Below are 27,924 nucleotides of genomic sequence, written 5' to 3' on the forward strand. Positions count from 1 at the left end.
CTGAAAATCGTGAAAAAGCCTTTTAAAATTATTTTGAAGGCTTCCCAAATCCGCTTGCCGCGCATAAGCTGCCGCGGACCCCGGCGCTCCTCGTGGCGCGCCTGATGCGCAACGAGCGCGCTCCAGTCCGCGGCCGCTTCTATCCCGCATCACCACGAGGCAGGCGAGTTGGCGAAGGGGGCGGAGCCACCACTTGGCCCCGCCCCTCAGGTGGACCGAGGAGATAAAAGCCCCCGCGCGTGGCCGTCGAGCAGGCAGGGGCAGCGGCAGCGGCAGCGGCAGCGGCAGCGATGGGCAACAGGGTTACCCGCGAGGATTTCGAGTGGGTTTACACGGAGCAGCCCCACACGCAGCGCAGGAAAGAGATCTTAGGTGAGCCATCCTCGGGATCCCCCTGGGAGGTCACTGCCCGCCTCGTTTTCCCACCACCCTCTGCTTTCTTGCTCCAGACCTCTTTCCTCCTAAAAACGGACGGCGTTAGGGGTTAATTCTCCGGCTGGATCAGGCCCTCTGTCAAAATCGCTTTGCCTTTTAATCCCAGGGGTGGGTGGGTGGTCTGGGCCAGGGGGCAACTGCCCCCTCCAAATAAAGTAGATAAATAAAAATATATAACAACCTCTTCTCAGATACGTCGGTTCTGTCCACCACCACCCCACATAAATCCTGGCTACACCCGGAGGGCTGGCTGTGTGTGAAGATAATGAACTCTGCACATGCTTGCGGGTTCTCTTTTCGTTGCTGTTGCTTTCCGAACAGTTCCAGGGTCCTGGCGCGGAAAGGAGGGCTTTGATGGGGGCAAATCCTGGCTCCGACGACGCCTTAGGAAGGCAGCGTTTCCTGTCATGTCCAGTTTGCATCGTCTTCTCCACTTCTCTTTCTCGCATTTCCTTATAGATCCAGAAATACACGGCATTTGATGAATACATGATCTCTCTCTCTCTCTCTCTCTCTCCCCACTCTCTGCCACGCTTCAGGTTGCAAACTTTCCCCCTGGAAAGGGGCTGCTGTGTGACAAGCAGAAATCCCACGGGTGAAGCCTTTTCTCTTCATGCATTTGTACGCATTGCGGGGGGGGGGGGGACTCACCTGGATGATTCTTGCTTGTCATGGAAAGCTAAGGAAGGAAGGAAGGAAATTCCCAGGTTGGGGTGCACCCCCTCACCCCCTATTTCCCCATAATCTCCCCATCCAGTTTCTGACAGCCAGCGTTCCTTTTTGAAAATGTTCCTGGAAAGCACAAAATGTTGCCTCTGAAACCACTTCTCCAATTTGGTTACTGAGAGAAAGTTCTGGTAACATTTAGAGCCACTTTCCTTGTGAAATAAGGATGGAGGCAATTTTTGTTGTTGTTCTTGTTGTGCACACATATGTATGTGTGTGTGTGTGTGTCCGTGTGTCCCATACCTTTCCTCCTCCAGGGAGGTCAGAGTAGAACCCTGTACACAGTTCAGTTGGCTGATGAGTCAGATTATCATGGGAGGCAGAGACTGCTTCAAAGCTGCCCAGCTCTCTCCACAGACCTAATCTGATCACTGCACCTGACTTCTTTAGTCTTCAGGTCAGGTTCTGTAGCTATTCAAAGTCCTGCCCGGCCACACCCATAGCTAAATAGATGTAGCTTTTTTTTCTTTCTTATAGCCTGTGGGTGCAGTGAAAAATTGCCCAACCTCTGCCATACTTTCCTTCCTTCCTTTATCAATTCCCATAACATGACATGGGGAATTGCAACACGGTACACTATGCAAAACACGCTTTGTCATCCGCCCCCCCCCCCCGGCAGGGGCCATTTTATTCTGCTGTGTCCTAACCCGAGGGCCAGTTTTGCATTTTCAACTCTTTTTTGCATGTTTACGGTACAGCGATCCGTATCTAGGGGACTAGTTTTAGAAATGGGGTGACTTGGGTTCAAACCAGCCCTCGGTGATTTAAAGATATCATCCTAATTCGCACTGCACTGCAATCCTTACCTGGGAGTAAGCCCCATTGGACTCAGCGAGGCTTACTTCTCAGTTGCCACATACAGGATCAGGGGTGCCAACTTGAATAAAATATTTGGGGGGAGGACCCAGGTCACTTCTGCCCTACATAAGGAAATACATGACTCAGCACAGCCCCAGAAGTTGGCTCCTATGAAATGGACTGTGTCCCTGCTGGTGAAATTAAATAATGAGCAATTATTATTGCTTATTATATTTATTGATTTTGTTATTGATTTTGGTTGAGCACAGTTTCATTGTGAGGAAACCGTTAATATATCCACCAAAGTTTGCAGTTGCAGCTTTCAGTTGTTACAGAGTGTTTTATCACGTACTATTGTGTACCAAGTATTAGCCTATCTGGAGGACAGGACGCACCTGTGAAGAAATCACAAATTGGTCGCTGCAGAGCTTCTAATGATGCATTTTCTGGTTAATCTTTAGGATTGTGATTGGGCATATGGGAAGAGGTGGTCTTTCAGGATAGGGGAAGCAGAGGATAACACACACAACCTTGAGCTCCTGAGTAGAAAAGCAAGATACAAAGATATGTTGCACAGCGCTTCGTTAACCTATGAAATATAGGGTGGCGTTTTGGTGAGGATAACAATATGTGAAAACAGTGAAGAACACAGCAAGTCCCAAGTCAGGCCCACTGGTCCATGTAGCTCAGTACACTGATGTCAGGAAATGGTCTGGATCTGAAGATTGGGGAATGCAGTCGCAGGCAGATCAGCTTCTCTCAGAAGATGAGGGGAAATATTTGTGCCCCCCAACTCCAGTGTTTTCAGAAGCAGAGAAAGAGGCAGACACAGACACAGAAGCTGAACAGCTTAGAGAGGAGTTACCTAGCTACGAGATAATGGCAAGGGAATCAGAAGGGAGGGGATGGCTAGGAGAGATGTCAATCAAGAGTGTGGGGGACCCCTCCCCCACAATGGAACGAATCAGAGAACAAAGGAGGCAGAAGGAGGGGAGGAACTTCCGTTGGTGCCTTTCTTGCTGCGGAAATCAGAAGGAGGGTTTAGAGTAGGCAACTACCCTCCTTGCGGGGGGCTGTATATTGTGCTTGCAACACAATGCTATAATAAAAGGACTATAAATATACCAACTGCTCGTTAATTCTTACCTGTGAAGTTACCGAAGGGAGGGGGAGGACTTGCCACGCTTGACAACTGACCAGCCGTGGTCTCCTGGGTTCTGGACAGAAGTCAATCCCAGTCCTACTGAGGATTGAGTCTGGGATCTTCTGCTGTGTGGAACAGCCCCTATCTCCATCACCCAAATGCATCTTCTTCCACCCCTTTGCTTCTTCCCACCTCAGTTTTGGTTTCTGCTTTCTTTGCCCCTCCTTTGCACCCTCATGTAAACTATCTCTGCACCTGCCTCATCCATTCCACATTTCCTTATGTATCTCTTCCCCACTTTCTCTCCTGGTTCCTCAATCTCATGTCTCTAGGTGTATCTCTTTCTCTCCCTTCTCCTATTTCTCCTAGCAAAAAGTCTGTTATGTGAGTCCAACAGTTTTATTTTTACTGGCAATTGACATGGGTGAATTAGGCATCCACTGTACATGAATATTTGTTTCCTAGCCCCCCTTTTTGGGGGGGGAGCATGATTATTGCTTCCCTTGTCCTCCGATTTTTGTGATTTTGCAAACCTCAGAGTTCAGCTAAGCATGCTTGCATACCCTTCAACTGCCCTGGAAAATACAGGACATTCCATTTTCCCCTGTGAGAGTATGGCAACCATTTTGGGCCCCTTGCTTGCTGACCGTTCTGGGCTGAGACCTTGCCCCGTAAAGCATTTTTTGGGGGGTCCGCAAACCGGTGCGGGTTGCATGAGTCACATGGGATTCAGTGTCCCAGATTTAGGCTGTGTTGTGTTGGAGGGTATGTATCTGTTATCTCCTTTTTGTGGGCGGCTGCTGCTGCTTTAGCTCCATAAGCTTTGGTGCACCATAAACATTGGGGTGGGGGTGGGAAAGAGCGAGCGACTGAAACAGTAATAAAAAAATAAAATTATGCAGGGACCTAGTATCAAGTTTAAAGCTCACAAATTCCAAAGGGCCAAGGCTAAGCTCACTGTTAGTTCTGAGGAAACTAGACCAGGTCTGAAGACAGCCTGAGAGGCACTAGAGTGGTCTTTGAGAGAATTGTGGTTAAAGTCCTGTTGGTAGTCAGATAAACACAAGTGGGAGGTCTTGTTCATGTGTGCATGGATGGCTTTGAATTCTGGCCGCCTAAGGGATTCTAGCAAAAGTATGCAATGACACTGAAAACAGGCTTCCTGTTTTGAACATTCTCACCTCAGTAGTAGGACAAGAATTACATATTCATATATAAACATTAATGAGGAAAAGAAACATAAGGAAGGTGGGCTGGATTTGTCAGCATGTCTTTAAAGTTCATTTTTATGATAAATATTTAATTTTTTGTGTAGGATTGCCTGGCTGACATCTGTCTAGTTCAGAATATTCTGGGACTGAAGAATATTATTTCGTGGGCTGACATCCTGATTTAGAAAGCGGAGGTCACAAGTTTCAAGTAATTTTTTCTGGTGGTATAGACCATTAATTTTAATAAGCCTTGTATTGGCTTTGTCAGGGACCGGGCAAATGTATTTGCTTACATGTACTCTTTCTGTTTTCCCTTAAAGAAATTTGAGATTAATTTCCCCCTTGTAAAATTAATTGCATGAGGTATTTATTGAATTTTCACAGGGTGAAACTTCCCTGGAATTATACTGTTCTTGAGTTATATTGGACAGGATTGATCCAGCAGCACAAAACATGATACTGGTGGAGAAGAACATCACATCAACATAATGATGTCCCTGCATCTGCAGGATGCTACAGACAGCAAAATCTTTAAGCAGGTGGGAAATTGCAGGGGAAAGTGGCAGAAAAAGGAGCAGGGACATAGTGAGGGAGGAGAGGAGTTTAGGAGGGATCATATGCTTTCTCAGGGTTTGCAGATATCCTGTGATGGCATAGCTATCCTTGCAAAACAGGTGCAAGGTTAGGACGCAAGATATAGCTAATCATATCCCAGTAACATGCAGGTGAGATTATTACAATGAGCTGTATCTGCAATTGCTTTTGAAGACTGTTATACACCTTGGCTGCCATATTCTGTACCAGGTGAACTTGATGCAGTTGATGAATCTGTTGTTCAGGACATATTATTCCTGTCTTAAAATACTTCCACTGGCTTCCAGTTTGTTTCTGGGTACAATTCAAAGAACTGGCTTTGACTTATAAAGTTCTAAACAACTGCAACCAGGGCATGGGGAATTTTGCCTGCCCACCCTCTGAGGCCCACCTTTAGAGGTGGGTGGTGACCAGGGATAGGGCCTTGTAAGTTGTGGTGCCTTGGTTGTGGAACATCTCCGCCAGGCAGCTTAATCCTCCAGCGCCAAGTAAAAAAATAGTTTCATTTGCTCAACCAATTTTATATTATGCTTCTACTGCTTTTTTTGGTCTATTCGTTTATTTGAAGAGTTTTAACTTGTTTTGTTTTTCTGGTGGAATTTGCATTTTATGGGTTGGATCTAGACAGGCAGTGCAATCAAAACTATTGGAAGCCATCACATTTTATGGCCAAGGTAAAATATGCCAATGTACCTGAACCTGGCCACCATTTTGCCAGTTCTTAGGTCATGTTGCTAGGTCATGTGACTGAGCTGAACAGACCTTGGAATAAGGGTAAGCCTCCCCCTGCTAGGGCTTACCCCAACCTCAACTCAGCCATATTCAGCTGAACTCTGATTAAATCCCAACTGACCTTGGATGGAGAACTTCAACTTTTGTATTTCCAGCTGAGCTGGTATGTTGAACTTCAGCCAATGTAGCCACAGCTGAGTGCAAGCTTACTTGGAAATCCAGCTATTCCAGACACCAAACCCTGGCAGATCTAGGGTGCAGATTGCTCCCTCAGTTAGTTGAAATCATTGGGACTTGGGTCTTAAGTTGAACTAACCACCTGGATCCAATGCTGTGTTTAAATGTATTAATTATGCGAATCACATTGAAGGCTTATTGCATGGAATGGTGAGATACAAATATTTTAAGTAGGTTAATAAATAAGTTAAAACATGCCCACTGAAGTCAGTGGGCAACCCTCAACCATTGATACCTGTCACCTCCTTTTGCCCAGCTCAGTTGCATAACTCCTGTGATGTGTGAAACGATCACTTGCTTTCCCTGTCCCATCCCAACCCCACGGGAACTTCACTTGTCTGTTGTCACATCCTGGATCACAACTATCGTATGATGCTGGTTTCAGTCTTGGATGTCAATGGAATTATTGAAGATAAATCAAGTTATTACCATCTCAGTATCTCATCTCTAGTTTGGCCAAAGTTAATTCTTACTCATGTTCACATTTGCAATGGAAAGGAATTATTCCAAGCAAACGACACCGCTATGGTATTTGTGATGTTAAGGTAGTTTCGACCTGCCTAGAGCTGTCAGAATCCGAGCCAAAGAAAGCAACTATATGGGGAACAAAGCACTTTTTGAGAAGGTGTCGTTTTCATGGCGGCACTTCTGAAAAAAACAACACATTAATTGGACACTGCAAAGCTAGACTAAATTAGACCCAGCATCTGTGTTTTGGTTTGCAGACAGGTGTGCCTACAGGACTATATTCTCCCACTGAGCCTCTTCATTTGTCAACAGGCAAAATGCTGAAGGTATAGATAAATGCACATACTTTGGTGAACATCTTTTAGGCTGCTCCTTCCCCGGTTTATGACTGTAAGGCAAAGTGTTATTGCAAGGCAAACCTGGGTTCTATGTACGTAATTTATGACGTAGTTTGGAATTGCTGTGGTTGGCATTATTGCGAGTCTGCAAATAATTTCTGGGCTTCTGATCCCCCCCCCCGGCAGTTTGCTAAATAAGTTTGGCTGGGAGAATGCTAAGCTGTTTGCTCAAAAGCACAATCCTCACGGGTGCTTCAATAATAAAAATAAAATAAAAATAATAGTAGTTATTATTTGGTTATTGGTTTGTTTCTGTTTGGTTATGTATTTTGTATTCTTATTTTGTATTTTTCTGTTGTGAACCAGTCTGGGATCTTTGAATAAAGGACAGTATACAAATTAAAAGACAGACAGACAAACAGATAGAAAATTAGTAAGGTAGTTCTATCAACCACATCTCTGGGACAGGCAACTTTCGTTTTGATCCCTGAGGAGGCGAATTGAAGCCAACAAGTCAATACCAGAAACAGGGGGACTCTAAGTCACTGACACTTGTATGGGAAAGAGATAACAGCAAATTTTGGAATTCTAGGAGGTAAAGGTAAAGGTAAAGGTAAAGGTACCCCTGCCCATACGGGCCAGTCTTGACAGACTCTGGGGTTGTGCGCCCATCTCACTTAAGAGGCCAGGGGCCAGCGCTGTCCGGAGACACTTCCGGGTCACGTGGCCAGCGTGACATCGCTGCTCTGGCGAGCCAGAGCCGCACACGGAAACGCCGTTTACCTTCCCGCTGGTAAGCGGTCCCTATTTATCTACTTGCACCCGGAGGTGCTTTCGAACTGCTAGGTTGGCAGGCGCTGGGACCGAGCAGCAGGAGCGCACCCCGCCGCAGGGATTCGAACCGCCGACCTTTCGATCGGCAAGTCCTAGGCGCTGAGGCTTTAACCCACAGCGCCACCTGCTACAGGTTGATATATTCCATCCAAAAATGTCCAAATAGGTATTCTTGAAGCTGATGTTTATAGAAAGTATGTGGCAAGGGCATTAACTTCTTCAGGCTGTTGTGTTATAGATGGAGAGTATTTATACTTCCAGGCTCAAAGTATCAGTCGCTTGGCGACCATAAGGGCTTGTAAAAACCCATTTTTGTTGTCCCTCTTCTATGCTGAATTTCTCCCTTCTATGTATTTATTAAAGGTGCAGAGATGCCTTATTGTCCTTTGCACATGGTCACCTTAAAAGTTACCCATGTATTTGAAATATAATTAAGTTTTCCTCTCTTTCTGCTAATAAATAGATTTGACTTCCATGCACACTTTTCTCACCAAAGTAAGTTTAAGGCTTGCAAAATAAACATGTCAAGGATTACGGTGCTATTACTTTAATGGGTTCTTCTGTCATGAACCTGCTGGTTTTCTGACTTCCCGGCTAAAATCTTGGTGTGAATATTGATTTGGGGCTGGTGATTATTGTAAATATTCCTTGGAAATGATTATTTAAACCTCAACCAGAATTCCTTTTAAATGATCTTTTTTATGCACTGTTAATTACTCCACATTACCAGTATGTGGCAGTGTTTTCTGTAGAAAAACAACCAATGACCTTCATAAAGCCTGATATTCAGGAAAGGTGGCTTATATTTCAGAGTTTCTAGCATTAGAGACTAGTTTCATATTATTGAACATCCATCTTTGTACTCCAGATTTTTCACTGGCTTGTTTGGGGACTGTATAAGTGTTGTTTCTGTTAGAATTACTTTCTGTATTGAGCTCAGAAATACCTTTTCCATCTATCAGCAAGAACATGAGAATGCTATGATGTAAAACTTTCTAAATTATTATCCATTTCAAAATGGGTGGTGAGAAGAGAATTTCTAATATCAAAATGCAAAATGAAACCATGGCTAATGGTTGCTAAAAAGATAGTTCAAAAGGATACGTTTGTTTGCTTAGTGTGTGACTAATTCTATTATTTGTGGCTTCAAAAGGTCAAGCGTACTTCTGTGAGAAACTCAAATAATCATTCCTCTTAGGATTGCAAAAAATGTGAAAACTGTACATTTGACTTGCTTCCAAAACTGTGTTCTGTTAACCATGTAGTTTAATCCCTTTCACTGCAATGAAGGTATACATAGATACTTATAAATGTGCTGTTATGTTTTATTGGGTGTTTCCCTGACTACTTTATTTACAGAAGGATTGAACTAGTATCTGCTGTCTAGAGCTGCAGTCCCAAGCTTGCTTGCTTATAAGTGAGCAGGGTTTTATAAGACATTCCTGAGCTCCAGCTAGCCTGGGAAATCACATTGTGATTCAGACATTATTCCAAATAATGACTAACGAAGTTTAATTGTGGGTTTTTGTAATGTTTCTGTTGACAAACCATAGTCACGTCTTTGCAATCACCCTTCAAAGCTGCTGTGCATTTGAGACAGGTATGTTGAGCAGGAAAGCAAAAGCAGAGAAGCAGTTCTGAAACATGCCTTGCCAGTACATTTTATGGCTCATTTTATGGTTTGGTTCATAAGCTACGTTCAGTACAGTCTATGGTTTCAGGTGTCATGCAAACCGTGGTTCATAGCTATGCAAACAAGCAACAAATCTTAGACATATACATTATGTACCTTCTTCTCCTGTCATGAGTGATGGTTCCCTTTTCTGGTCTGAGGCAAACCATAGGTTGCCATTTCATGTAGATTGGCAAAATATAGCTTGCATTTGTTCTGAAAATCAGAACTCAACAATAGAATGAAACCATAGTTAGGGCATAGAAGGGACGTGGGTGGTGCTGTGGGTTAAACCACAGAGCCTAGGACTTGCTGATCAGAAGGTCGGTGGTTCGAATCCCTGCGACGGGGTAAGCTCCTGTTGCTCGGTCCCTGCTCCTGCCAACCTAGCAGTTCGAAAGCACGTCAAAGTGCAAGTAGATAAATAGGTACCGCTCCGGCGGGAAGGTAAACGGTGTTTCCGTGCGCTGCTCTGGTTCACCAGAAGCGGCTTAGTCATACTGGCCACATGACCCGGAAGCTGTACGCCGGCTCCCTCAGCCAATAAAGCAAGATAAAGCGCCGCAACCCCAGAGTCGGCCACGACTGGACCGAATGGTCAGGGGTCCCTTTACCTTTACCTTATTATATTTATTGGTCGCTTTCCCCCAGGAAAGAAAACTCAAAGCAAGATACAAAAACAAAAAATGAGGAATGAGTCCTTTAAGGCTGCACCCATCATTTGATTGCATCAGGTAATCTTGCACTATAATAATAACAGGAACTGCGACAGAATGTTCCGAGTTCCAGTCTGCCAGCCATACTCAGTTCCAAGATGCTCTATTCCATTTCCATGTCCTACCTGCAGTTAGCATTCCAAGGTCACTGTCCTCATTGGGCTGTTTTGGGGGCATCCCTCTTAAACTCTGTAAATCTTGGTGTTTCCCCAGCTATTAGTTCCTAGATCCGTCCTGTCTGTGAGGGCTTGGAGAGGTGCTGCCAGTCAGAGTAGACAGGCTGGGCTCAACAACTGCTAGCACATATCTCTGAGCCCTGGCAGTGCTGACATTAGGAGCCTTAAGCGTGGTTTTCTCCCAGGTGGACTTCGCATCATGAACTCCCCTGCAATCAAATGTCACCCAGCAGTGGTCATTTGGAAGTGCTAAAAACTACGTCAAGCTGGTTTGGGGGGTCACCCCTGGTTCTGGTGCAGGTCAGATCAGTGCACCTCCCTCATTCTCTTAGATACAGGCAGATGGCAGCTGGAAAGTGAAATGCACACTCCAAACTGCCTAATGAGTATTGGCCATTTTCAGTGGCCAAGGAAGACTGACTGACGATTGCCTGGCTGGGGAAAATGGAAAACCAGGTGGGTGGAGGAATCTAATGGAGTATCCTGGAGTAGGGCATGGCTGGCTGGAAGGCTAAACAGGACCACTTCACACTGCAGAGACGCACATGCATGTATGTGAGCATGCACATATCTACAGATATATTTTTATGATTATTATAAAAAAATGTTTTTATTGAAAGAGTTTCATGGATAACAAAGCTACATATAACGTCTCTGTTTTCAGTTCACAGAGTCCTTCCTATAGGTCAGCTGCTTTGGGTGCGAGACGTTGCTGTCATAGGCATTATAAGATGGGGGGGGGGAGGTGGGAGAAAAGGGGGAGGGCAGTACACACAGATATTTTAGACATGCCAGACATTTCCAAAGAGCCAGTCTTTGAAAAAATTTGTTCCGCGTCATTTACCAAAACAGAATCGGGCTCATGTTAATTTATCATATAACCTATGTCTCACACCTCTTTATACCATTCTTCCATTTTATATTCTGCTTGCCCCTTCCACTTCCTAGCTATCATGATTCATGCAGCTGTCAATAAAATATGTGAGCATGTTCTTCATAGCTTGCAAACCTTCCACCCCATTGTAAATTGACAATAATGCTACCTTTGGACTTTCAGTCAGCTTTAACCCAGTGATTTCTGTGCTGTTGAGGTAAGAGAGGGAATACACAAGAGAAATGATTTTGAGGAGATATGGAAGGAATTTGTACCGTTACAACGTAAAGGGGTCAAACCAGGGGTCTGCCACCTTTAAGACAAAAAGAGCCACTTGGACCCGTTTCCGAAGAAAAAAAAACCGGGAGCCGCAAAACCATTTAAACCATTTAAAACAAATATATCTCCGGAGCCGCGATCTGACAGCGAGTGGGAAGGTGACGTTGGGACGGTGCATGACTAACGCACGCACCGCCCCCATGCGACGTCACAGCCAGTACAGCGCCCGCCACAGTGGGGAGTGTCGGCGCGCACAATGCACCTCCTCCCCTCGCTAGTATCCGCCCCGGAGCCGCGACAAAGGTGTAAAAGAGCCACATGCGGCTCCGGAGCCGCGGGTTGCAGACCCCTGGGTCAAACCTTTGCAAGAGATGTTGAAATTTTGGGAGGTTGGATCGTTGCAATGGAATGGTCTCGGTGGTGGAGTGCACATTTTTATTCTTACCTATTTATGATTATTACTTTGTCAAAATAAAAAATAAAAATGGGGGGGGGGGGAGAGAGAACCAGAAATGTCAGGAACAAACAAAAAAAAACCAGAATCAGGCTGATGCATGTCCTTTGTAAATCAAGGCTTGGAAAACTTGGCATTTTATTTATTTATTTGAATTTATTTAAGGTTTCATTGTAAACAACAACAACAACCTCAAAGCTTCTTACAAAAAGAATGATTTAAACCATTCAAAATAAGAATAATTAAAACCAACTACTATTCTCTTAAGCAGGGATGGGAAACCTCCAGCCAAACTGAATGTTCAAATTTAGCCTGCATGGCCACTTCCCCCAGCCCCCCCCCCCACAGCTGCCCCACCTGTGTGAGGCAAAGCAGATTTTCCGCTTCAAAGCACCACAAAGGGTTCTGTGCAAGCAAGCCCTGCTTGGGTGTGGTGCTGTCAAGCACCATTGATCTCCTTCTATCATTGTGGGCAGAGCCGAGCCCCAAAGGTCCCTCCCTCCGTATCTTGTTGTTGTTAATTATTAGTCACATTTTTACCCTCAAAGCAGCGTACACCTTAAAAATGGAACTAACAAAGACATTAAAATCAGGTATAAAAAAACAACAGCAATGAGCAAAAATTAAATACTCCTCTGGAAGCATATCTAAAGGAAATATGTCCTACCTACCCCAATTGAACACCACAAAGTCCCACTACCCTCTCAATTAGAAACTCAAAACCTGACTAAATAGGTTTGTTTTTGCCTGGCAGCTAAAGGCAGACAACAATGGCACCAAGCAGGTTTCCTGGGGAGAATGTTCTGCAAGCAGGGAACCACCACTGAAAAGGCCCCTTTTCGTGTTCCCACCCTCTGGTCCTCCCATGGATGTGGCACACAGAGAAGGACCTCAGGTGATTATAGCAGATAAAAACATGCTGGCTGTACAGAACCTCCATGGGACACAAGAACCTGCCTTATGACAAACTAGGCCATTATTTTATTTGCAGCAAGTGTAGCTAGCCTGCAATTCAGGTTTCACTTCAGTAACTCAGAATCCTCAAATGTGTGTTTTGTGTGTGTGTGTGTGTGTGTTTTTTAATGCTGGGACTGCACTGGGTGTCAGTATACCCTGTGAGAAGGTCTAGACCAGGGAAAGCAGCACTAATTGTAACTTGCATACCCTCCAACATTTCTCCGATGAAAATAGGGACCTCCCATTCCATAACAATTATTTTACTATTTATACCCCACACATCTTACTGGGTTGTCCCAGCCACTCTGGGTGGCTTCTAACACATGTAAAAACATAATAAAACATTAAACAGTAAAAAAAAACACTTCATTTCAGATGGCTCAGGGGTCAGATAACTCCATACCCTCCTGGTGAAAACAGGGACATCCTAAGGAAAAGTGGGACATTCCGGGGTCAAATCAGAAACTGGGATGGCTTCTCTAAATCAGAGACGTCCCTGGAAAATAGGGGCATTTGGAGGGTCTGAACTTGATGGGGCAGCAGTTGAATGGAATGGTGTCATTTCAGTCCTGGCAGCCAAAGAGACAGGGAGAGGGAGGCTTATTGAGAAAATAGAAGGGCTAGCTTTATGCTGAGAATGAAATGTGCAGAGACCTCTTGGCTATGTGGGATTTTCTCCTCCACTGCTCTATTCTTGGATGCCACTAGAGGGAGTCCAGGCAACAACTTTTCTGATTCCCACCACTGTGCTGCACATCTGTCTCTAATTCTTGCAGGATTCTTCTTCTACCAGTCCCCCTTCCATGCAGGGAGCTGCAAATGGATGGGGAGCTGGAAAGGAGCTGCTGGATTCTCCCCTTCCCATCCCATCCTGTCAACATCTATTCACTTGTCTGTTTGAAAACATTGCTTAGCCACCATTCACCAGAAGCTTGGGGAGAAAGAGGCCTGTTCTGAACCACACCAGGCAGGGCAGCCCCCACCATTTCTTCCCTATGGGTGGGAGGAAACCAGCAGCCCCTATTCACTGTGAGGATGCTGTACTGGCAGAATGGAGGGTGGTGGGGTGTTTGCCGGGGAGACAAGAAGCCCAGCCTCCAAGGAATACGCCACAGCCATTGCTGCCACCGTGGTGGCAGCAGCAGGCAATGTATTCCTTGGAGGCCAGATCTGCTGCCTCTGTGGATCCTACCGCCTGAGGCAGTCGCCTCACCTTGCCTAATGGGTGGGCCAGACCTTCGTGGAGGCCTGGTTTATGTCGGGTAGGTAGCCTGATGGATATTAGGGGCAGAGGGATTTGTCTAGTTGGCACCACAATTCCACGATTGGATGCCAGGCAGTTTGGGCTACATTTGTCCTAACGTTTTTTTTCCTCCTCAGCGAAGTACCCAGCCATCAAGTCTCTCATGGGGCCAGATCCCTACTTGAAATGGATAGTGACGGGGATGGTGTTCACCCAGCTTCTGGCCTGCTACCTTGTGAGAGACCTTTCCTGGAAGTGGATCTTCTGCTGGGCCTATGCTTTCGGGGGCTGCATCAACCACTCCATGACCCTGGCCATCCACGACATCTCCCACAACGTGGCCTTTGGCAACAAGCAAATCAAGTGGAACCGGTGGTTTGCCGTCTTTGCCAACTTGCCCATTGGACTCCCCTACTCGGCCTCCTTCAAGAAGTACCACATAGACCACCACCGATACCTTGGCGGAGACTCGTTGGATGTGGACATCCCCACAGACTTTGAGGGCTGGTTCTTCTGCACTCCCTTTCGGAAGATGATCTGGCTTGTCTTCCAGCCCCTTTTCTATGCCTTGAGACCGCTCTACATCAACCCCAAAACAATTACTGAGATGGAAATACTTAACGCTTTGGCCCAGTTCTCTGTCGACTTGATCATCTACTACCTGTGGGGTTTGAAGCCTGTTGTTTATTTAATATCAGGGACGTTGCTTTGCATGGGCTTGCACCCTTTTTCGGGGCACTTCATAGCAGAACACTATATGTTCCTGAAAGGTTATGAAACGTATTCCTACTATGGACCCCTCAACTGGATCACCTTTAACGTGGGCTATCATATGGAGCACCATGATTTCCCCAGCGTTCCTGGATCTAAGCTGCCAATGGTAAGCTCTAGAGTTTTTGACCCTTGCAAACAGGTTTGGCTCTCTGGGTGTTGCTGAAGTACAACACCCTTCGGCCCTAAGCAAGCATGGCAGTGGCAAGGGAGTTGTGGTTCAGCAACATCTGGACGAGCCAAAGGTTGTGAAGCTAGTTTACATATGCAGCTTATGAAAGAAAAGTGGCTCCTGAATCCTGAAATTAGAGGTGGTGCAGTTAGGTAATTGATTTGTAGTGTCCCGTGCACAGCGGAATGATGAGGAATACGTGCACATACTCTATATTGCTTTATTTACACTTCAAAGCTGGTAGATTACAGAAAAACATCTTGCCTCTGCCGGAGCAGAAAAAGCATCCTCTCTTCTCTGAAGCACGGAGAGAATCACAGTGAGAACAGTGAAAAACAGGAAACCAGTGCACGTCACATCCAGTCTCCCTTTCCCGTGGGAAAACCCAACAGCAACTGACTGTGGAATGTAAACACCTGTCACGTGACAAGCCTTTCGCTGCACAGTGAAGAGAGCAGAAACCAACATCCTCCCCCTTTCTGTGAACATCACTGGGCAGCGTGTTCGTACAATTTCAGTACAAACCCAACTTCTGCACATAGGTACAGTGTTGATCCCTTGATACAATCTTGGATAATACATCAGCAGGAATTTCATTACCTGGCATATAGGACACCGTTACGAGTCCCTTCTGAATACGTTCCCTAGCATGTTGCACCTTCAATTGCAAGTGCTTCGTGCTTTGCTTACAACATTCAGAATTCAGCAAAGCCAAACATGCTTTGTTGTCCTGGTTACCTGGATTGGACATTTGACAGGAATTTTCATGTCTTTGCACAATTGTAACAACCATTCACAATCCTTAAGTGAATAAGACAGTGCATTCAGTTCAGCTTCACAAGTACTTAAGCTAACTGTTGTTTGCTTCTTGCATGACCAATCAAATAGACCCTGATTGTACATGTAGCAAACTCCAGACGTGCTTTTCCTGTCTGTAGTGTCACTTCCAAAACTTGCACCTGCAAATATCTCAAGACCACCAGACTTCTGATTGTTAAATCTCAGTCTGTAATGCATAGTGCCTTTCAAATACCGCGCTATGCGTTTCAGAGCTTTCCAATCCTTAACAGTAGGATTGTTGACTTGTCTGCTTAGCAAATTACAGCTAACAGCAATGTCAGGTCTTGAACATCTGGCAATGAAGTTTAGCTTGCCTAGCACACTTCTGTACAGTGTAGTGTCAGAAAATGCTTCTTCAGTGTCATCTACCTGATAACCTGTTGTCATCGGTGTGTCTACAGGGTTAGCATTCATCAGGTTTAGTTTGCTTAACACATCAGCAATTTTCCGTGACTGGTGTACTAGAATGTTACCATCTTGATCTCTCTCTATTTCCAGAGATAGGTAGTTGTTTACCTCTCCAAGATCTTTCATGTCAAAATGTTCTTTCAGTTGAGCTAGGGCGTTATTGTACATTGTGACATCTTTCCAAAAGAATAATAAATCATCAACATAAAACAAACAATACAGTTTCTTTTGCCCCTCCTCTTTGACAAATACACATGGATCAGCTTTCCCTTGCTTAAAACCTAGAGAAAACAATACTTCAGTGAGTTTTGTGTGCCAACACCGTGCACTTTGTTTGAGACCATAAAGGGACTTTTTCAGAGCACAAACAAATCCCTGTTTTACCTGTACGCCATCAGGTGGAAGCATATAAAGTGATTCATCTAGAGATCCGTACAGAAAAGCTGTATTCACATCATGGTGACTAATGTGTAGATTCTCCTCTGCAGCTAGCTTGAGCATAAGCCTAATGCTCTCATACCTCACTGTGGGTGAGTAGGTCTCGTGATAGTCTTCACCTGGTACCTGTGCAAAACCTCTGGCTACCAATCTGGCTTTGTGTCTGACTATCTTGCCATTTTGATCAGTCTTCGCTTTGAAGACCCATTTGCTTCCAAGCAGTTTCATTCCTGGAACTACTGGAACAAGTTCCCATGTTTTGTTCCTTTCCAAGGAATCAAGCTCAGCCTTCATGGCATTTAACCATGGCTCAGCTTCCTTTGAATCCAAATCCTGGATTTCTTGGAAACTTGAAGGTTCAAATACCTTCTTGGAGCTTTTAACAGCTGTTACTGCTATCTTGGCAAACTCATCAGCAAATCTCTTTGGAGGTCTACCTTTTGTGGCTCTTTGTGACCTGCGAATTAGCCTTAAGTCTTCAACACTCTCCTCTTCCTTCTTAGGAGAAAAGCGACCTATTGTGAACAATGGTTCTTCCAATTCTTTATCAGAGCTTTCAGAGGGTCGCATAGAGGCTTTCGCACTCTTGAAATCCTCTGAATCACCTGATTCAGTTTCAGACTCAGAATCAGAACTTTCATCAGTGGGTATGGGTTGCTGTGGTTGCTTTTGACTATCCTCAGTCTCATCACTGTCATCAGGGTAACATTGGAAAATTCCCACATTCTCCCCCCACTTGGCATTGTACTCAACACTTCTTGTGAGCTTAATTGTCTTAGAGTCAGTCATCCTTATTCTGTAAGAACCTTTCTCATAACCTAGAAAGATACCATGCAAACCACGCTTGTCTAACTTGGAGTTTTGTGGTGAGTGAACCCACATGTCAGAACCAAAAATTTTCATGTGTTTGATGTATGGCTTTTTGCCAAACATCTTCTCATAGGGGGTACAACCAATCGCTGAAGATAACCTGCGATTATAACTGTAAGTGAAACATGAGAGAGCTTCGGCCCAATAACTCTCTGGAAGATTTGCATCATGTAGTAAGGTTTTTAACCCTTGAAGCAATGTCTGATTTGCTCGTTCCGCAAGTCCATTCTGCCATGGCGAGCGAGGACTAGACAAATCGTGTTGAATTCCTTTCTCAGTCAAAAAAACTTCAAACTGCTGAGAAGTGAATTCTCCTCCGCGATCACTGAAAAGAGTCTTTACCTTCTTACCTTGCACATTTTCCAACCAAGCACAGAATTCCTTGAACCTAGGAAAAGCCTCTGATTTCTGCTTGAGATTGTACACATAAATATACCTGGAAAATGCATCAATGAGAACCATGAAGTACCTATTTCCACCCAAAGAGGGCGCTAGTGGTCCAACCAAATCAGCATGAACAATTTGGTATGGTTCTGTAGCTTGCCTACTAGACACCTTACCTTTCGCAGCCATTTTCACCTTGTTTGCTGCGCATGCCTTGCACTTCATGTGGTACCTGCAGGGTTTAATAGTCATACCTTCAACCAAGGCAGGCATTTTAGATACTGCCTCAAAATGCAAATGACCGAATTTTCGGTGAAAATCATGAATACATTCTGCATGCAAACTTTTGTTAGAACCTGCAATGCAACAAGTGTCATCCTGCACAACATCATCATAATACAAAACATATAAACGATCAACATATTCAGCATACAATACATAATCATTTTTCTTTGTGATGATGCACCTTTTGTTCTTAAAGGAAACGTCAATTTTCCGCTCATTCAGCTGTCCAACGCTGAGCAGATTATGTTTGGCATCTGGCACATAAAGTACATTCTGTATCGATAAGTCCAAACTGTGAAGAACAACAGTTCCGTAGCCTTTACTGGGGATTGTGTGGTCATCCGCCTGGTGAATCGCACCTTCCTGCGGTGTAAAAGACACGAACAGTCGCTTATCGTTGCACATGTGATGGGTTGCAGCCGAATCAACAACGAAGAAAGATCTAGACGTCTTCTGGACCTCTGCAACTTTTGGAGTGAAGCGTGAGACCATTGCCTTGTGCTGCGTTGTCCTGGACACCGGACCTTTGCCTTTGCTCTGGCCTCTTCCACGCGATGAGCTTCCGCTGCGCTGCTCTGTCTTGGCCCTGGGATATTTGCATTCCCTCTTCATATGGCCTAGACGTCCACATGAGTAGCATTTCACTGCCTTCAAAGCTTTGGCGCCATCTGGTGGTTCCACTGCACTCTGGGATGACGTCTGTGAAGACTCCCCCTTTCCCATGCAGCTATCACCCTGGCGGTCTGCTTTTTCCTGAATCATGGCAGTATCACAAGCTACTCTGAGCTGAGCATGTGGCTGATTGGCATCAGATTCCCCATTTGCATCAGCCAGCCTTCTGCAGCTAGCCATCTTATGCAGCTTGTTAAAGTAAAACATAGTAGATCCAGCTTCTGTCCTCAAGTGAGCCTCTCTCAAAGCGTCCCAAATTTCTCTGGCTGAGGTCTTATCACGCAATAGACAGAGCTCTTCTGGGGATACTATCAATGTAAGAGTTCCCCTTGCTTTGGAATCTTAAGCTTCCCATGCATCTGTAATTGGAGCTGGGGGGGTGTCTGTTATAACTTCAAACAGACCCTCTTTCTGCAGAATAGCCTCTGCATAGAGAACCCAGTCTGCATAGTTATTCTTATTGAGCTTGGGAATCCCACAAGCATCCTGAAGGGCCATCATGACTCTGGCATTAGCCTTCTGCGTCATCTCTGCTGCTTTAAATCAAGCTGCTTTATACAAGCTGCGTCTCTGCTGCTGCAAGCCTCATTCCAAAGGCAAGTTCAAAAGTGCTTTCTCTCTGCTGCCTTAAATCAAACTGCGTCACTATTTTCTGCAGCTGCTTTACTCCAAGAGCACTTTTAAAAGTTACTTTCGATTTCCCCAGCATAGGAACTTGATCCTTTGATCCATTGCCTGTGCCCGGCAAACGGACATAAAAGTTCAGAGTCCAGCCATAAAGCCATTAATTAGAAGCTGGCAGGCTGCCCGGAGCAGTAGCACATACCTCATCAATCATCTTGACGCGCAGAGATAGCGTCCGACCCGTCCCTTTGCATTCCGATCCTTTTGCCGGCATTCAGATGACTGCGTCTTTCTGGGCCCATAACCAAAAATGTTGATTTGTAGTGTCCCGTGCACAGCGGAATGATGAGGAATACGTGCACATACTCTATATTGCTTTATTTACACTTCAAAGCTGGTAGATTACAGAAAAACATCTTGCCTCTGCCGGAGCAGAAAAAGCATCCTCTCTTCTCTGAAGCATGGAGAGAATCACAGTGAGAACAGTGAAAAACAGGAAACCAGTGCACGTCACATCCAGTCTCCCTTTCCCGTGGGAAAACCCAACAGCAACTGACTGTGGAATGTAAACACCTGTCTCGTGACAAGCCTTTCGCTGCACAGTGAAGAGAGCAGAAACCAACAATTTTAGACTCCGGACTTAACGACCTGGTAGGAAGGCATCTATTTAGACAGTAGCATGCATTAACTTCAAAATGCGATAAGCCAGCGTTGTTGTGTTTGGGAGCCTCCCTGCTCATACCTGCACCTTAATGTCATCGCTGCTCGGGGGGATGCAGTGGGAATAATGGTATTTAAATATACAGCATAAAGTAAGTGAATGCAGATTGCTAGCCAGACACTATTTTGTAGCTGGCTTAACCCCAAGCACCAAAGATACTCTAGATCAGCGTTTCCCAAACTTGGGTCTCCAGCTGTTTTTGGACTACAACCCCCATCTTCCCTAGCTAGCAAAACGATTGGTCAGAGATGGTGGGATGATGATGATGATAGCAGCCACTTTGGGCGGCTTACAGCACATATAAAAACATAGCAAAACCTCAAACATCAAAAACTTCCCGATACAGGGCAATTGTAGTCGAAAACCATATGGAGAACTAAGTTTGGAAAACACTACTCTAGATGAAAATAATACCTTCTAGGCCTTAGGAAAGATGCATTAATAGGAATCTGAGGGCAGTGAGGAGAATTATAGGCCTAGGACTTGCCGATTGGCAGTTCAAATCCCCATGACGGGGTGAGCTCCCATTGCTCAGTCCCAGCTCCTGCCAACCTAGCAGTTCAAAAGCACAGCAAAAAGTGCAAGTAGATAAATAGGTACTGCTCTGGCAGGAAGGTAAATGGCATTTCCGTGCACTGCTCTGGTTCACCAGAAGCAGCTTAGTCTTGCTGGCCACATGACCCGGAAACTGTCTACAGACAAACGCCGGCTCCCTCGGTCTATAGAGTGAGATGAGCCCAGAGTTGTTCGTGACTGGACCTAATGGTCAGGGCTCCCTTTACCTTTACCTTTATGTTACTACAGTCATACCTCATTTTACGTCCTCTTCATGTTACATTCTTTTAGGTTACGTCCTGCGGCGACCCAGAATACCGGAAAGGGTTACTTCTGGGTTTCGCCGCTTGCGCATGTGCAGAGGCACAAAATGACGTCACGTGCATGCGCAGAAGCGGCAAATTGCGACCTGCGCATGCGCAGACGCGCTGCAGGTTGCTTTCTTTTCATGTTGCGAATGGGCCTCCGGAACAGATCCCGTTCGCAACCAGAGGTACCACTGTACAGTGGTACCTCGGATTAAGAACTTAATTTGTTCTGGAGGTCTGTTCTTAACCTGAAACTGTTCTTAACCTGAGGTACCACTTTAGCTAATGGGGCCTCCCGCTGCCGCCGCCGCGTAATTTCTGTTCTCATCCTGAAGCAAAGTTCTTAACCTGAGGTACTATTTTTGGGTTAGCAGAGTCTGTAACCTGAAGCGTCTGTAACCCGAGGTACCACTGTACTGGCAAATAGATGCAACCTCAAGACACTCTGTGCTGCTTTTTCCCAGATCTTTTTTTATTAAGTTTAGTAGTATATATAAGCAAACGTTCACGAAATAAAAGCACAGCAAAACAATAACAGTGTGTAACCAGTTAAGTGTCATTTATCATCAGGGTCCAGAAAAGGGCAACTCCCCTAAGGAGAAAGGTTGCAGTGTTTAGGGAAAAAGCAATCAAGAGGTGACATGATGGAGGTTTATAAGATTTTGCATGTTGTGGAGAAAGTGGATAAAAAGTATAGGCTGGGAAAGAAAACATGGTTGAGCAACACTTTTACAAAGGTGTGTTGCAGTCCTCAGAAGGCACAATACATCTCTAGACTCCCTTTTGTTTTTGCTTTTTTTGCTGTAACAGACTAAGGGTCAAGGTGGATGATAGGCCAAATGCATGCTCATACTTCTTGTATGTCTGTGTAGCAGTGTTCCATTTTGTTTCTGCGTCTGTTTAAATAGCAGTTGAGGAGGGGAAAAGGAAAAGGAAAAACAAACACAGACCTTAGTGTGACCAATGCTTCCCCCATAAGCACAGCAAGGTGGGGGTTTTTTAGGTAGCTGGCTTTTGTTAAAAAAGGGCTACCGATCCAACGTTTGTTCAACTCATTAAATAGACTTCATGCAAATATGTGAGCATGACTCATTTTGATTCTTAACTTAGTTGGACATACACACGCACACACCCAGTTCTGTGGCATGCAGGGAGTTCTGTGGCTAGGTTCCCTACACCCAAAAGCTAATATCTGCAAGAAAAGCTGCTTTGGGAAAGGGGATTTTCATTGGGACCGCGATACAGGAGGAAAGAATTTTTTTAAATAAAAAAAGTAACCTGTCTTCCCCATGTGCCGTGGTCCCAGTTGACACCCCCCCCCCCGATGTATGTTTAAAAAGACACAAATCCAGGTATATAAACTGCAGTCGTGCATTCAATTCTTTAGCTCAGAAGCTGGCCCCTTCCCTTTTCCTGCGCACATATTCCCAACAGAGCCCAGTCTTATCAGCTACTTCGTGGAATGTGGTGCGATCGGCTCTCTCCCCCCCCCCCCCCACAAGCAATACAATAGGGCTTGTCATACTTTCAGGCAGGTTATTGCCCTGGGGACAAATAAGTAACTTATTATTTTTTTTTTAAAAAATAATATTTATTACTTTTAAAACTTACAAAAAAGAAAGAGAAGAAAAAAGACAAAAAGAAAAAAATCAAAAAAGGGAAAAAACAATACAATACAATATATAAACAATACAAAACACAACATTGGCACATTAAACTAAACAAAACAAAGCAAAAACAATTTAAAAACATACATCATACTATTTCAGTACTCTATCTTTCTTTTTTTTAAAAAATAATTTTTATTGATTTCCAAATTTTTAACATACACAAAAACAACATAAAAACAAACACAAAAAATCATATTTTCTTTACCTTATTTCCATAAACCTCTTTTCCCGGACTTCCCCATACCTTCCCCTTTTTGCATCTTTAATTTTAAACAATTGTTCAGCAACCCTTTTTAGCCAATTAAATATAAGTTTGTTCTCCTTTTCAATTCCACCCTAAAATCAAACACAAATTACCGCTGCAATTCTACGTCTTCCTTTCCCTCAGCATTTTAGCACTCCTCAATTTTATAATAGTTCTTAAGATACGTCTTAAACTTCTTCCAATCTTCTTCCACAGTCTCTTTCTCTTGGTCGCGGATTCTGCCGGTCATTTCTGCCAGTCCCATAAAATCGATCACTTTCGCCTGCCATTCCTCCAGCGTGGGTAGCTCTTGTGTCTTCCAATACTTTGCTAGAAGAATCCTTGCTGCCGTAGTAGCGTACAAAAAAAAGTTTTTCCTATCCTTCTTCGGCACCAACTGGCCGACCATACCCAAGAGAAATGCCTCTGGTTTCTTGTTAAAGGTGCACTTAAGCACTTTCTTAATCTCATTATAAATCATTTCCCAGAAGGCCTTAATCTTTGGGCAGGTCCACCAAAGGTGGAAAAAGGTACCTTCAGTCTCTCTACATTCTCTACATTTCCAACATTTGTTATTGGGCAAATGGTAAATCTTCGCAAGCTTGACTGGGGTCATGTACCACCTGTAAATCATTTTCATAATGTTTTCTCGTAAGGCATTACATGCCGTAAATTTAATACCTGTGGTCCATAACTGCTCCCAGTCAGCAAACATAATGTCATGACCTATGTCCTGTGCCCATTTAACCATAGCTGATTTCACTGTCTCATCTATTGTATTCCACTTCAGGTTATTGCCCTGGGGACAAATAAGTAACTTATTATTTTTTTTTAAATAATATTTATTACTTTTAAAACTTACAAAAAAGAAATAGAAGAAAAAAGACAAAAAGAAAAAAATCAAAAAAGGGAAAAAACAATACAATACAATATATAAACAATACAAAACACAACATTGGCACATTAAACTAAACAAAACAAAGCAAAAACAATTTAAAAACATACATCATACTATTTCAGTACTCTATCTTTCATTCCCTTGTTTCATCGACCTCCTCTCACCTCCCTTTTTGTATTCCACTTCTATTAATTGTTTCAGCAATTCCTTTCCAACTTTCTCTATTTTCTGTCATCTAAATATCTTAACATATTTTTACCCTTATTTTCCATTAATACTATAATGCTTATTTATGCTTAACTCCTTATAACATTTCTACTAAAGCCATAAGATTTCATTCCAACATTTTTCTAACACTCAATAATTTTACAATATTTCTATAAATAAACTTTAAACTTTTTCCAATCTTCTTCCCCCATCTCTTCTCCCTGGTCTCGGATTCTGCCAGTCATTCGTCAATTCCATATAGTCCATCAACCTGGTGATCTTCTGTCTGAGGCTCTTAACTCTTTTCCAAGTCCCTTCTGCAGGTCTTCATATTTATACATGCACTTTTACTTTGTCTTCTACTGATCTTGTTCTTATTTTCCTTCCTTTGATGCTGATGAGCAGATCTCGGGGAAGCTCCAACCTAGCAATGCTTTTATTCCTTCTTGACAGGTCAGCCAAATCTCCATGGTTAAATCTAAAATCCATAAGGTATTTCAGGATGTTTCAAAATTCCTCCAAATCTAAAGGCCCCCACAGCTCCAATCTCCTCACGACCCAAGTCCAAATCCCAAAGGTCAGTAAATCCCTGCATGAAGGGATCTATCCAACTTTCCTTCTCCAGTCCAGGCAGGGCTCCGATCCTCAAAATCTGACTTTTTCTAAATTCAATCATAAAAGGCCTCAACTTATGGTCCTCAATTTGCCTCTGTAAGGCTGGGGCTCCCACTTGTATTACTTTAGGTTCAACAACAACAACTTTCTCCTTCGCCTTCTCGATAATTTGCCCTGTCAAAGTAGATTCCTGTATCAGATCCTGAATAATTTCTGTATTGATGTTCACCTTTTGTCCCAAATTAGTCACTTTTTGTCCCAAGTTATCAATTTTAGTAGCCATAACTTCTGTCTTCTTATGGAGCTGTTCCAATGAGTGACTTATCTTGCATAATACAATCACTAAAGCTTCTTCTGTCGACATTCTCAAATAGTCCAAGGTCAATCCCTGATTCTCACAGGACTTCCGGGTTAGCGCCTCTGGCAATGGTGGAATTCCTCTGATCGGGAGGAATTTGCTCCGTGGAAACAGGGTCTGGCCACCACGGCGAAGGCGGAGACCCACTAAAAATCACAGGCGGGAGAAGCCTGTGAACCTGGGATTCGGCTGGCACCTTTTGCGCCTCCCCTACTCGCGGGGAAACCCGGTTTCGGGGATCTGGAGTGACGTGGGGTGAGCGGCGCGGTGCTTCGAATTGATTGCTTCTTTCACGGAGTGAAGGTGCATTGCTGTTGCCGGAGAGCGCTGACTTTTTCCTGTGGACAACTCGATTTTAAACAACTACCCGTGAGTAGAACGGAAAATTGGATCTATAAATGTCTTAATTTGGCACCAAAACGGGAAGGTTTCAAACAGGAAGTCCGCCTTCCCCTTTTGTAAATAGATTGAAGTAAAGACGCTGCAAGCTAAGGTCTTGGAAAGTCTTCCGCAAAGGATTAAACTTCCATCGATTAAACTATTAAACCCCTCTTGGAAGCAGGAGAAGAGGAGGGAAATTCTGGATCGCGCAAGCCTGCAGGAGAGAGTGATGAAAATTAAATCACCACCGCTCTGAACCTGGAAAGGGGCTGCCAGTAAGATTGGTGTTTTGAAGTTCATTGGCTGTGAATAGAACGTATGTTGACAGTTAGCTAAATAAGAGAAATATATTGTTTCCATTGTCCTCTTCTGCGTTTAAAAAGGAGGAAAAGTAACTGAAAATTGAAACTATCTTTATTGCTTGAACTGTGCTTAAAAGGATTGACACAAATAGAAACTGTTTCCCTCTAGAGGGAGCCTTTGAAACTGTTGTAAGAGCTGAGCTGGGGGAACCAGCTGCAAGATAAGGGGGGCAGCCTTTCTCAACCTGGCGCCCACCAGATGTTTTGGCCTAGAACTCCCATCCTCTCTGACTCACCCGCCATGGGCTCAGGCACACTTCAGTTTGCCCTGCTGCTTTCCTCCAGGAAAACCCATGGCTTAGCACTGAACTGGAGTGAACAACAACTGGGCTTCCTGCAGATGTTTGCTCCATTGCTATGAAGCATGGGACGAGGAGGGGGGAGTGTGGAAGACAAGGCCCATGGCAGATGGGACTGATGGAAGTTGTAGTCTGGGGCAGGCTGTCCTAGGTCTGGATCGGCAAGAAGGTAAAGGTAAAGGGACCCCTGACCATTAGGTCCAGTCGTGGCCGACTCTGGGGTTGCAGTGCTCATCTCGCTTTATTGGCCAAGGGAGCCGGCATACAGCTTCCGGGTCATGTGTCCAGCATGACTAAGCTGCTTCTGGCGAACCAGAGCAGCGCACGGAAACGCCGTTTACCTTCCTGCTGGAGCAGTACCTATTTATCTACTTGCACTTTGACTTGCTTTCGAACTGCTAGGTTGGCAGGAGCAGGGACCGAGCAACAGGAGCTCACCCCGTCACGGGGATTCGAACTGCCGATCTTCTGATCAGCAAGTCCTAGGCTCTGTGGTTTAACCCACAGCGCCACCCACGTTCCAGATCGGCAAGAAAACACAGTACAAATCCAGCAAGCTGGATTATGTCCTACCTGGACAGTCACAGATTCCTGCAACTTTGGCTTACATTTTAACTTGGAAGCTGGCAAGTGAAGGTCAAAAATCTGTGCTGGGACTGGGAAAGACAGAAACAATGGAGCCTTTTAAAAAAAGCCTTTTATTTTTTCTTAGCACACCTTAAAACTGGTAGGGCTTCTGCCAGCCAACAAGCCTTCAAGCTGCCAGCTGGCTATTCCCAGTCTAGAAAACAGAATTAATCATCTAAATTATCTGACTGCCCCGGTTCTGTCAAATGAATGCTCAGGTTAGATTGCAATGCTGCCATGGTGTGAGGGAGATTCTTGCTCTGCCACATTCAGAGCTCCTCGAGGCCAAAGGATGAGGGATCCAACAGGACTTTTTCCTTCCCTCTTCCCTTCTCCCCTCGACTGACTGCAATGGGATTTGAATTCCAAGGTGTATGAACCATGAAAAATCTCTTCGCTCTCAAAAGTAATCTGGGTCGCTTTCATTTGTTCATTGGGTTTACTCTTGGCATAAATTCTACTAGCCTGCATTCAGACAGCACTCCATTCCATTTTCCGGACATGACAATTTTAGCGTTTTTACATCATCTGTCATGCCACGTAAAAGTCACTGCAGAAATTTAGCAAACATTTCCACGTTAACTGCTTTGCGGGGGGGGGGGGACACAGGAGTTTTGTGCTCGGTTTGCATGTGTCAAAATTCAAGGGTGGGGTGTTTTTTTGGAATGCAGTTCTTTCCTGCTGTTTCAATGGGTAAATCATAGGAGAGCATAAGTGTGCATGTGCATAAAGGGTGGCAACACATCCACGAGTGTCAGCTGTTGTGTCACACTACACTCACTGGTGTGAATGAAATTTAGGGTGACATGACGCTCTTGGTCAAAGGGCAGAGTTTCATAACACAGCAGGTACTGCTGCTTTAAAGCAGCATTAGAAACCAGGACTGAAGTGCTAGCATTATAAGCAACAAACCTCATGTCGAAATGCATTCTAAGATAGATGTTTCACAGATAAAAGAACAGTGGGTAATTTTTTTCTTTTGCTCTTGCAGGTAAAGAAGATAGCAGCAGAATATTATGACACCCTGCCTCAGCACCAGTCTTGGGTTCGAGTTCTCTGGGACTTCATTTTTGATGACTCCATCGGTCCTTATTCAAGGGTGAAGAGAATATGCAAGCTGGCATCAGACTCTCGATAGCTGCAGACTCTGCCCTTTCCCCCTTTATAAGCTTAATGGACCTTTGCACCCTGTATACTTCCCTCATCCAAACAAACGAGTCTGTTCTCTGAGCAGAGCGTGCCCGGTAATCACGTAAGAGCTGATGTAATATTTCTGACACTCAAGGAGTTTTTGTAACTGTGATATGAAGAAATATTACAATGAAAC

The 27,924-nt window shown here is 44.4% G+C and overlaps 1 protein-coding gene across 1 annotated transcript; it reads left to right on the forward strand.

Moving 5' to 3' along the window:
* The first annotated feature begins 242 nt into the window (after window positions 1-242).
* On the forward strand, window positions 243-27,812 carry DEGS2 (delta 4-desaturase, sphingolipid 2). Its single transcript, XM_079949393.1, has 3 exons — window positions 243-372; window positions 14,026-14,768; window positions 27,589-27,812. Exons 1-3 carry the CDS (start codon window positions 291-293, stop codon window positions 27,733-27,735), a joined length of 972 nt encoding a protein of 323 aa, XP_079805519.1. The 5' UTR covers window positions 243-290; the 3' UTR covers window positions 27,736-27,812.
* The last annotated feature ends 112 nt before the right edge of the window (window positions 27,813-27,924 follow it).

The sequence above is a fragment of the Podarcis cretensis genome (assembly GCF_951804945.1).
Source record: "Podarcis cretensis genome assembly, chromosome: 1".
Classification (NCBI taxonomy): domain Eukaryota; kingdom Metazoa; phylum Chordata; class Lepidosauria; order Squamata; family Lacertidae; genus Podarcis; species Podarcis cretensis.